The following is an 11,732-nucleotide window of genomic DNA, read 5'->3' on the forward strand; positions in this document are numbered from 1 at the left end:
CTAATAATCTATATAATGTAACATATTCAATAAGCGCATAATTGTTGTGCTTAATTTAGACATACCTTTAATATATTGTCTAATTTTATACGTCACAACAATAAAATTTATTACTTTTCATATTGATACTAAAAATATATCAAAATTAAGTTCTTATAAATAAATAAAATTAATTTTATATCCATTAAAAATGTTTAAATTTAAATATATCTAAATTAAACCACTTATCCAATTCAATCTAAATCAAAAATCCATTAAAACTACGCTAAATCAGATTTTAATTGATTCTATTTTTAACAAAATGGTTAGATTAAATTTTAGATCTATTTCTTAAAACCGCTCCCGTAGCCGTGGCAGGCATCGGACAAGTTGTTAGATAAATAGTATTCAACTATTATGACCTTCATCAATTTAAATATTTGATCCCCAAATAAATTAATGAAAAGTTAGTCACTAAAATATATTTTACTATTTCTACAGGCTACTCTTTTAATTTTTAAAGACTAGATTGCATTAAAATATCTTCTCATTCCTCTTGTATCCTTCTTTATATGTATTTAGTAGTTTCCACACCCCCATATTATGTACTTGCTCCACTGTCAAACAAGGAATAAAAGAGAGGGTGGAGGGGTGATCAGAAATGACAAAGAATGCTATTATATACAGGATAGTAGGAATCTAATTCAAGTTGGTCTAAGATCTTTTGTGTGGCCCAAAGATAAGAAGAATGACCGTAAATAAGATCTGTCACATCAACCTGCCAAATCCAAATAAAAACTATTTTAGCAGAAACATCCAAATCCAATCAAAAAGGCTTAGTTTGGTAAAGCTTTTGCTTTTTAAAAGTAGCTTATGAAAGCTGTCTTTTAAAAGACAGCTTTTTAAAAGCTGTAACACTTACGTTTGGTAAAATCAAATTAAAAATGGCTTTTAATAAGTACAAGCACCATAATTGTATTTGGTAAAACAGCTTTTAAAAGTTGAAAAAATTATAATAAACATGTTTATAACAAAAAAATAATTTTTTTTTTCAAATTCTTTAAAATTTTATATAATATTTTAAAATAAAATAATGTTAAAATAAAAAATTCATAATAAACATAAATATAATAAATAAACTTTTATTTTTTAACTTTAAAATTTTATATAAGTATCATAAAAATTTATGATTGGTTTTCATCAACCTCTTCCCGTTTCAAAGAACAGAAAAAAACAAACAAACATAATAGATCTACTGAAAAAATACAAAATTAACGCAAAAAAATAATATAAATAGATAGAAGTTCATACCTAATATGTGATAGAGATGTATTTGTGTTGAAATTTGTGAAGATTAGGTTGAAAAATAAAAAATATATGAAGATTGTGTTAGATTTTATGAAGGTTAGGAAGAGAAGTTAGAAATATATGAAGATTTTAATGGCAATATAATAGCGGAAAATATGTGCGGGAAAATGAAAAAAATTTGATAAGCATAAGCCAGCTTTGAAAAGCTCCCTCCTAGGTGCTTTCAAAAGCACCACTAACTTTTAAAAGCCGCAAGCACAAGCACTTGAGCTTTTTAATTTACCGAACGCAAAATGACGTGCTTGTGCTTTTTAAAAGCACAAGCACCTCCTGAAAAAGCTTTACCAAACCCAGCCTAAGAGAGCAGCTGCCACTAATTGAATAAGAATTAAGATATCAACTTGCAAGCATAGGCATTAGGCAGGAAGGTAAAATAAAAATCTCACATTTTGGATACCAGGAATATCAACTGGTTGGATTCCAGCTAATCCTTGAGAAAGCAGACTGCATAAAATCAAAAAGTAGATTACTCTCAACCTCTCTCTCCATTAAAAACAAGCAACCATGTACTAATATTCTAATCATGCACTAAAATTAGCAAAAGAAAAACAAATAAATTAGACAAGGCTATTACACTGAAAATGAAAATAAGCAATTCTGATCATAGTGCATTCCTTAATCTGAAGTGAGTTTAGAAAGCATTATTTGGTCAATATGTTAATTTGATATACCTGGCACGGAAAGCAACTCCAAGCATCCAGTCATTCCTTGAATAAGCATTTACAAATCTTCCTGATACCATCTACAGAATACCATGATCTCAGAAGAAAACTATATTTACATCATAAAGTTTTGGATACGATTCAAATATATACTATTTCTACAAAAATTCACCTCTCTAGCTGCTTCCCAGTTCTCATCCTTGATTGGAATGGGTGCTCCAAGAAGAACAACTCTTTCTACTAGTTCAGCTGGCAATCAAAAGGAGAAGCACCTTTAAATCATTGAGCATGGTACCCACACAACGAAATCGTATGTAAATACTAAGGATACTGATAAGTAGTTGATATGGTTAACAGACATGTAAGGGAAAATAACATCAGACAAGGAAAAGAAGAGTGGAAATATCTACCACTGTGTTCTGTTTCAGCCAAGCACTCTAGACATTTGTAAATAACTCTGGCCCCAAGTGAGTAACCTACAAGTGTCACAGGCCTAAAACTCACAGATCAACAATATTATACATTCAACAGTTTTCTCGGAGCTGAATTAAGACAAAACTTTGAATTAAGCTAATACCTATTTCCCTGCAATCCTCCCAACAACACTTCAGCAAGCAACTTTCCAGCCTTGTCTGATCTGAAAATTATGAAATATATTAGAAATCTTTGTGCCCAAAATAACTATGGTAAGAATCCTCAAAGTTAAACCAATTCAAATTAGTCTAAGGTGAAGTTTATTATATATTATCACAGCTCAATAACATTCAATGACATCACTGTGTAGTGTCCAGTAAAAGTTCAATTCTACTTGCAATCAAGAACTAAAATTTAACCTGTCAATAGCGATTGTCCACGTGCTGTCTATGAAATCAGTTGCTGCAAGTAAGGTAGCTGGCCAAGCCAATGCAGTTAAAAGTGCACTCATAACAGTCATCATTGCACCTTGCTTCATCAGCTCCATCGCAATTCCTAATGCAAATAAGAGTAGTATTGAGATCATCCATAACTATACCTGAATATGATACGAACTAAAATTGTACTAGAAGCCTGAACTCAAACCAATTACTTGAAGTAAGCCAATCCTGAATCGCAGTGCTCACGGCAATTAGATTCTTGGACTCCCACTGCAGTGCATACCTAGCTTTTCACAAGGGCATATGAATTGTGACTTGTTATGGTAGGATAATCAGTCATTAGTGTATTCTTAACACTACCATTTTTAAAATAAGAAGAAGCTGAAGCAACACAAGGTAGATATTGTATAATAAGATAATTTTCCATCAACACCTATCAACATAAAGCACTTTTCAAGCTGAAACTACCTTCCATGGCCAATGAAAATTGTATTCAAGGAAAATATTAAATTACATCAACTTTTTTACCTAAATAATTATAAAAACAACGGCATTAGGAGACATTAAAATGGCAAAGGTATGTACCTCTCCAGGTTGTCATTTAATCCATCCCATGGCCTTATAAAATCCTCCTCCTCAAAGACAAATCCAGAGATCAGGATCTCAACCCCTAGCCTCTGCATGGAGAAGTTGAACAAGAATCTATTATGAAATGATAAACAAAACTAAGAAGTTGAAATTGGAAAGGAAAAAAAAAGGGGGAAGAAAGAGCAGTCAAAGTTGATGCAAGCATGGTCTTGCATAAACACCTACAAAAATCTTTAGTTTAGGAAAAAACATCATTAGAAAGTAGGAAACTGAAATCAATAAAAACTTACACCTTGGTTATGGGTTTCTCCTATAGCTTTAAATTCAAACCCATCCACACTCCCAACTCTCCTAGCCATTTTGGTTCCAGTAAGTCCAGCTCCAGCAGCTAGGAAAACAAAGAGATACATTTAAAATTTTCATCACCTAAGTGATGTACATCACATCATAGAAAAATACAAATAACTTAGTATCCCATAGACAATATACATGTCATCACAATAGACGCTCATTAAAAACTTTGGTAAAATGAAGGTCAACAGTTCAAATGAACTGTTTTCAGGATAATACAGTACAGGAGGTATTAATGACCATGCACCACTCCACTAGACAGTTCTAAATTTAAATCAAATTCCCATATATCCCTTGTAACACCTTGTCTGAAAAAAGGCGAATTAAAGAGTTACCTTCGCAGCTTGACTGGAAATTATTAACCTATCTAGTTTAAGCAATTACTGTAATCATGCCAATCAATAAACTGTACAAAAAAAATTCAATACATTTTTATCAGCACGCAACCCAAAACTACCCTATATTGAATACAACAGATCTCTAAGGCTGCAGGAACACAAGGGCTGCGTTTGTTTACAGAGACAGGACACTGAGACACAAAATCGTGTTTGGTAGAGGAGACATGGACAGAGACAATGTGTCCAAAGACACTAAATTAGTGTATTTTGTGTCCATCCTGACAGGAAAGACACGGAGACACTAACAAGGGACACAACTTATTTTTTATTTTTTCTTTCATTATTCTTGTTAATTTTTCATAATTATATTTTTTATGTTATATTTTTCATCTCAAATTTTTTGAATGAAAAAAATGAGAATAAATTGAATTTTCAAAATTTGATCTAGTTTATCACCAAACAGAATACAAGCAAACAAAATTTTGTGTCTCTATCCATCAGTGTCTTGTCCTATCCTGTTCTTAGAAACAAATGCAGCCAAGCATATTAATAGTGACCTGTTGTCATGGTGTACATGAAAAATATCTTTATACAACAGAGAAAATACTTAAAAGAGACTAAATTTCTATTTATAGCATAGATGTACTAGCATAGCACAAGAAAGAAAGTAAACCCAATCAAATATAGGAAAATATATACCTCCAAATGATGCAGCAACAGCAACAGAACCAGCAACAGTTCCAGCAGCACTAGCAGCTGCAGCAAATCCACCAGCTCCAATTATAGGGATCAAAGTACCCAAAGTTGGAGCCATGGCACCAAGTCCTGCAGCAATTGCTGGGGCAGCTAATCCTACTCATGAATAAAAAAAAAAGGGAAAAGAATAATATCCACAAGAAAATTGACTCATTCTGAAATCATATACTCATGGACATAGAAAAGACTTTAAGGTATTCATACCACCGGTAATAGCCATTAAAGCTCCCCCTGTTATTGCAGCTGCACCTATAATACCACCTCGCTTCCATTTAGCCCATTTGCTTTCTTTTGATTGAGATTCCTCTTTATTTGATTCTTGCTCTTTAATTAAAGCCATTGCAGAACTGGCAACTATAGTCTCAATGGCTTCCTGCAAAGTTAACATTTCAATGAAAAATTTCAGGAAACTTACTACATTTATATATAAAATTAAGCTCAATATGCAACTTAGACATCTAGGATGAATGCACAGTCAATGTTGCCAACCAAAACCTTTTCTTACTCTGATCTCTTGTGCAAACAATATAAATACCATGATCACTTCAACTTATAACAAGCTGTTGTCCAAACACATAAAGTAACATTTAATATATTCATTTTACAAACCATTTTTTTCCACTGGATATCAAGCCAAGTTGTGAGCAAGCGAAGAGCCACACGTTGTCGAGCATCATAACCCCTTCTTCTACGAGTATATTTCTTGTTTCCTTCACCTAAATCTGACAAGCAAGCAGTGAGCAGTTCATAGAGAACTGTTATTTTCCTTTGATAGCTGAGCATTGTTACCTCTTCAATTGGACTTTCATCAATTTTGTTAATAGTAGATCCCTGAGGTGGGTTTTTACAATCAAAATAAGGTGTTTCAGGCATGTGCGGAGTTTCGAAATGCATATCTTCCTTCTCAGACTCTGATGGAGCTTCTGAATTTGAAAACTTTTCACGACATTGGTGCTCGTATTCACGGATCTTCTCTCTTTTAGACACTGAAGACTCTTGAATTTTTTCCAGGGTACATGCCATTGCATCAACAGCTTCTGACAAAGCAAGTTCTTGATCTGACCTTTGAGAATCATCATCAAAATCTGCTGATAATAATCTCAAGAACTGTGACATACATGAATTTTCTTTTAGTCATACAATGGTGAAAAAGGATATCATTAGAAATTGAATACATGAATGAGGAGTTAATATCAGCCACTACTTGTATTTGTATTAATTAATCAGTAACTTGTAGTTTAAGTTACCGAGTTAGTTAGTGTGTTAATAGTTAGTTACACTAGTTGGTTAGCATGTTAGTTATACTCTGCTAATGTAGCCTGTATATAAAGACACACAATGAGATCAATACAATCACTCTCTCATTTCTCTGCTCTCTATCTCATGTAACAGTTAAGAACGAAAGGAATTGTGCCTTGCAGCAACAAAATCCAGACAGAAAGAAGTGGAGCCATTAACATTATTGTCAATCCATCCCATTGTCATGCTAGTTTGGTTAGTCTGCCATAAATGTTTTCTCATGAGTAAGAGGAACATCAAGTTCACACATCTATAAACAAAATTGAGTGTTAAAAAGAACAAAGGAGAATGACATGAAGATGTAGACCTATCAGATTGATATAAAAAAGAATGAAGGATATATGCATAGTAAGTTCAACACAGACACAGTGCAAGTTAAGGCATGTTTGGTGAATTGTTCATAATGAGCATCTACGAGTGAGGCTAAAGATTAAAGAATGCACTTACGGGTCCCACATGACGCGAAGCAGAAGAAGAGCCAGCAGTTTCTTCAAGTCCAGACCAAGCCCCAGAATCAATATCTAGATACCTGCATCACAACACACTGAAGGAAATGGAGGAATATGATGGACTCAAAGTGAATTGTGAATTGGAAGGGAAAGGGAAATACTTGAAAACGGGGTGGAGGAGACCGGAGGAGTGGTGGACCCAAAGGTGGGGATCCTCGGAAACTGCGGCGGAGTCGCTGGTGGAGGGTTGATCGTCGTCGGAATAGAAATGCAAACCAAGGGGGTGGGTCTGGTGAAGGTGGGCCTGGTGAAGGGCAAGCCCGAAGAGGGCTCCTGCAGCGTACTTCTGCGTCGGCGATAGATATGACGTCGTCGCAGCCGCCATCGATCAATCAACCTCTCTCTCTCTCTCTCTCTCTCTCTCTCGAATTTCGGTGTCCGTGTGTTTTCCGTTGACCGAACGAACCCTTTCTTTATCTGACTCTGCCTTCTGCTTTCAACTTTCTTCTTATGGGACTGTGACCAGTCGCCACCCTCACGCGTCACGGTCTGTGTTGTCTATCCCAAACAACGTGTCTCTACTTCTCTTTAGTTCTCTACGATGTACGATCTCTGCTATTCCTTTTTTTTTTTTCCTTATTACTTTATTAAATTATTACTATAGAAATGGTAGTAGAATTGTGCTACACATGCAAGTGGTTTACAAGTCTTATAAGTGGGAAAAAACTTAATAAAAAGCACGCTGAGTCATATACGAAATTTATGGCGTGCTTCGCGTTCCTTCTTCTCCTCCTCCTCTTTCTTCTTCTTCTCCTACTTTTCTTCTTCTTCCTCCGTGAAAACGAGTTTCTTGCCAAATTTGATAATATCTTTCGTGCGTTCTCTCTTTGTCTTTTCATGCATTTATCACTAGTATTCTTGCTTCGTTTTTTTCTTCGATTTTTATGGTTTCTGAAATCAAGTTTTGAAATCGTTTTGAAGATAATGGAATTACAGAAATACACCTAACCGATTACAAAAATACACCCAAACGGTTATAGGAATACACCCAAAGGATTACAGAAATACACTCAAATGATTTAAAAAATACACCCAAAATTCGTTGAAGTACACCTTATGCATAATTCAGAACTCTTCCTCTTTCTCCTCCTCATCTTCTGCTGCTTCTTCTTCTTCATTTTCTTATTTCATATTCTCATAATTTTTTTGGGAGGAAAAAATCAAACAAAAAAAGAAAAAAAATACATAATGTTGCAAAATCAAAAGAAAAACGAGCAGAAACACGACGATGAAGATGAAACACTTCAAAAACGAAGAAGAAGAAGAGGCACGAAAAAAGAAGAAGGAGAAGAAAAAGAGGAGGCATGGGGAAAGAAAAAGAAGAAGAAATAAATAACTTGTATGACTTGTATGAGAAAACGCTTGTATATGGAGAATTTCTCTATTTTTTTAGGGTGAATACCACATCCGGTCCTTGACAATTATTTCGAAAGGACAACGAGGCCCCCAAGAAAAAAAACATCCAACCCGACCCCTGATATTTTTTTAGGACTCAGTGCCAAAAAAAACAACGTTGACTTTTTTTGGCACAGGGGCTAATCGGAAATGGATCCTCTCCAGTTTTTTTTAACACTTGAGGAAATGCAGTGTAATCTCTCACCATTAACTTTATAAGTGGGGCCAAAATTAAATATGAGAGAGAGCATTGAAGGATGAGAGATCACAATTAACACCGTCCAATTTTTTCTTCACCGGAGAGGATCCACTCCCGGGGCTAATCAGTCCCATTAAAGTAAATTTCAGGGGCCGGATTGGTATTTTTTTTTGTCAAGAACCTCGTTGTCTTTTGAGATAATTGTCAGGGATTATTTTGAGTTTTTCTCATTTTTTTGTCAGTCAGTTATCAAGGTTTAAATATATAAATTAAAATTATATTGTTAAATTATTAGACTAAAAAAATTAAATTAATGACTAAAAGTAATAGTCAAAAATAATAAATTTTGTTAGTTTTTTTCATATTACTATTATCTAAACTCTTAGTAACGTTTGTTTTTAACATAGTTATTAAATTCGGTCCGATCCAATCGGTTGGATAAAAAACTCAATCATCCGGTCACTAATTTAGATTGAATATGTCATGCACAGCATATAGATTTGAGATTTTGCACTAGCATTTTATGTTGCATTACTCAAATGCCTATTTATATATTTATTCATTATAATAGAAAATTTTAAATAAATCATGAGCTCTGATCTCTCTCATCAACACTGAGAAATAGTCACCGAAAGAAGAACATCTGGTGGCTAGAAGTACTAAGAAAGTCAAAATGAATAACAATGAAAGGAAAGATGAAGACATGGAAGAAAAAATTCATGGTCCTAAAAATGTAGACATGGATAAGGAAGAAAGTGAAAATATGAGAAAGACTACAAATGATGCTGGTGAGATTCATAATCAACCCCCAAAAATCTCATATAAGGATTGTTTGGTGGCCGATGCTTTAGACAACCTCAATCCGAAAGAAATTGTAGATTTGGTTACGGAGGATTATCTCTCAAACAAGGAGTTCATGGATCCTGTAGAGGACATATTGACCCCCTTCAATCCAAAACCAAAACTTGATGTGACTTTGGAAAAATACGACAAATGGTGTAGGCCATGAAAACAGGCGCTTATATTAAAACCATTGGGCAAGAGAATCAGTCTAAAGGTGATGGAATGCTGGATTATTAAAAGATGGGCTAAAAAAGAGAGTTTACACTATGGACTTGGCTTCCTGGTACATTTTGCAAATCAGAATGAGTACAATCACGCTCTGTTTGAGGGTCCGTGGATGATCGCTGATCATTATCTACTAATACAAATATGGAGACATCTCTCTATCCCTCAAGAAATGAAAGTCCAAAAAGTCATAGTTTGGGTGAGAATCCCAAATTTACCCGCTGAATTGTATAACAAGCATTTTCTATGGAAGGTAAGAGGTACCTTAGGGACTATGCTAAGGGTTGATGAATTAACTTCAATTCACTCAATGGACAAATTTGCCTGTATCTGCGTGGAAATTGACCTGTGGAAGAAGATGATTCCATCATTTACTACGCTTGGGAAGGATTTTAGATTAGAGTACGAAAGACTCCACGAAATTTGCTTTGCTTGTGGGTGATATGGTTATAAGATGGATGTTTGCCTAAAAAAAAAGGTAGAAAAAGAGGGAAGTAATACCTTTGTGCTACCAATTGACAGCAACTAGGAGCAAAATAATGGTAGTGCTGCCGTACAAGATGGACAACAGCAAGACGACAAGGAGGGCCCAAAAGGGAAAGAAAATATTGAGGCAAAAAATTTGGAGAAAGATACCAGAAATCAAGCTTTTGGAGGTGATTCAAATAATTTGAAAAATGTTATAATTGAAAAAAATCCAAGGTCACAAATAAGAAAAGTTGCTTTAGACAATGGATGGTAGTAAAAAAATTATAAAAAAGGAATAGACGAAAATTGGGAGATGCTCATAATTATCATAAAGGAAGAAATTACTCTTTTACATTTGAAGTCCTTAGAGATATGAATCCAAGTGAGGAAAGTCAAGAAAATTATGATAAGTTTAACCAAATAGGTAGTCAACAGGGGGAGGAAAGAATTATGAAAAATAACCATCAACATGCTACAAATGGAAAGAATGTTTTAAATTAGAGAATGGGGCCTAACAATAATAATGGCGGCAAGACTATTTCGGGGAGGAAGAAGAGACAGCTAAAAAGAATATTACCAATCAAAACCACATAGAAAGCAGAAAACAAGACAAAGAAACTGCAGCTGCACTCAAAGAAAAAAATCAACAAAATCAGAAATCTGAAAAAAAGAATGATGTTGGGCATCAAGATCATTGGCATCAATTCTATAGACTTGCTAAAGATTTCAGTGACAACCATCAAAAAGACATTCTGTCCTCTTCTAAAGACATTCGGAATCTAAACTCACACCCTCTGGTATCAAAAAATCTGGAGGGGACTCATACGGATTAGGAATATGGGCACTTTAAGGAGAAACCACTAGAAATAGAAAATTCTGTTCAAGACGATGTTATGTTGGACAATTATATTTCTATCTGAGCTGAGAGTTTCCAAAATGGAAATGATGAAGCGTCGCGATACCCAGCCCCTATGGAAGCATAGCGTGTTTCCAATTGGCTTGAAACCAGGAAGTTTTTTTTCTCTCTTGCTTCATTTTCTTTATTTCTTATTTAATTATGTATATCATGAATATCATTATCGGAAACTATAAAAGACACTCTTCTGAGGCATTTACATCTATTATCTCCAATTTAAGGTCTAGATATAACACTAAATTCTATATTTTGCTTGAAGCCCATATTTCAGGCTCCAAGTTATTAAGTTGGGTTTTAACTCCCATTGCTTTAGTGATGTAGATGGTTTTACAGGGGGCGTATGTTGTCTATGGATGAAAGATATTGGACTATCAAACCCGTTATCATCCATAAATAGTTTATTCATTTGAAAGTGAGATGGGATAATATGGAACCTTGGAACTTCACAGCCATTTACGGGAGCCCCCATGTAGGAATCAGAAAAGATCTTTGGAGATATTTAGAGACTTTAGCTAACAATATAGGTGGACTGTAACACCCTACCACACAGAACTTTACGCTTAGGTTGTAAAATAGAGGTGGTGAGGTATTACGACCTCTAAGAATAAAATATATACGTAGATATAGTTGAAAAAATTTGTAACTATGAGTCTTAAAGAAAGGTTTAAGAAAAACCCGCGAAAAGAAAAGTGCATTACACTCGTAAACGTAAAATCAGAGAAACGATAAGGGTAAGACGTGAGTATATACAAAGGGTTGAGTACCAAAATACAGAATATCAAGCTCTGGATACAACCTGTGAAGCTAAGGCTGGCCGGAGTATAAATACATATATAAGCATAATAAGTATATATCCCAAGATAACCCAACATGCATAAAGAAAACACCTAGTTCTCCAAAAAGCCTTTAATAGGATTAAACATCATTTATCTATATATATATATATATACACAGGAAAATCTATTAACAAAAAATACATAAT

The 11,732-nt window shown here is 34.4% G+C and overlaps 1 protein-coding gene across 2 annotated transcripts; it reads right to left on the reverse strand.

The window, feature by feature from the left end:
• Positions 1-508: 508 nt before the first annotated feature.
• Positions 509-7,243, reverse strand: LOC107488036 (uncharacterized). 2 transcript variants are annotated; one of them, XM_016108729.3, is made up of 15 exons: positions 6,806-7,239; positions 6,643-6,724; positions 5,506-6,003; positions 5,101-5,269; positions 4,840-4,992; positions 3,742-3,839; positions 3,449-3,540; positions 3,076-3,146; positions 2,843-2,978; positions 2,587-2,646; positions 2,420-2,502; positions 2,182-2,258; positions 2,019-2,089; positions 1,734-1,791; positions 509-757 (listed from the first exon to the last, which is right to left on the reverse strand). In XM_016108729.3, the coding sequence occupies exons 1-15, from the start codon at positions 7,027-7,029 to the stop codon at positions 635-637; spliced, it is 1,995 nt and encodes a 664-aa protein (XP_015964215.1). In that variant the 5' UTR covers positions 7,030-7,239; the 3' UTR covers positions 509-634. The 2 variants fall into 2 exon arrangements, 1 of the variants encoding a protein (XP_015964215.1); XR_001591849.3 differs by lacking the exons at positions 509-757; positions 1,734-1,791 and having other exon boundaries at positions 2,420-2,485; positions 6,806-7,243.
• Between the last annotated feature and the right edge of the window lie 4,489 nt (positions 7,244-11,732).

This window comes from Arachis duranensis, chromosome 5 (genome assembly GCF_000817695.3).
Source record: "Arachis duranensis cultivar V14167 chromosome 5, aradu.V14167.gnm2.J7QH, whole genome shotgun sequence".
Lineage (NCBI taxonomy): Eukaryota > Viridiplantae > Streptophyta > Magnoliopsida > Fabales > Fabaceae > Arachis > Arachis duranensis.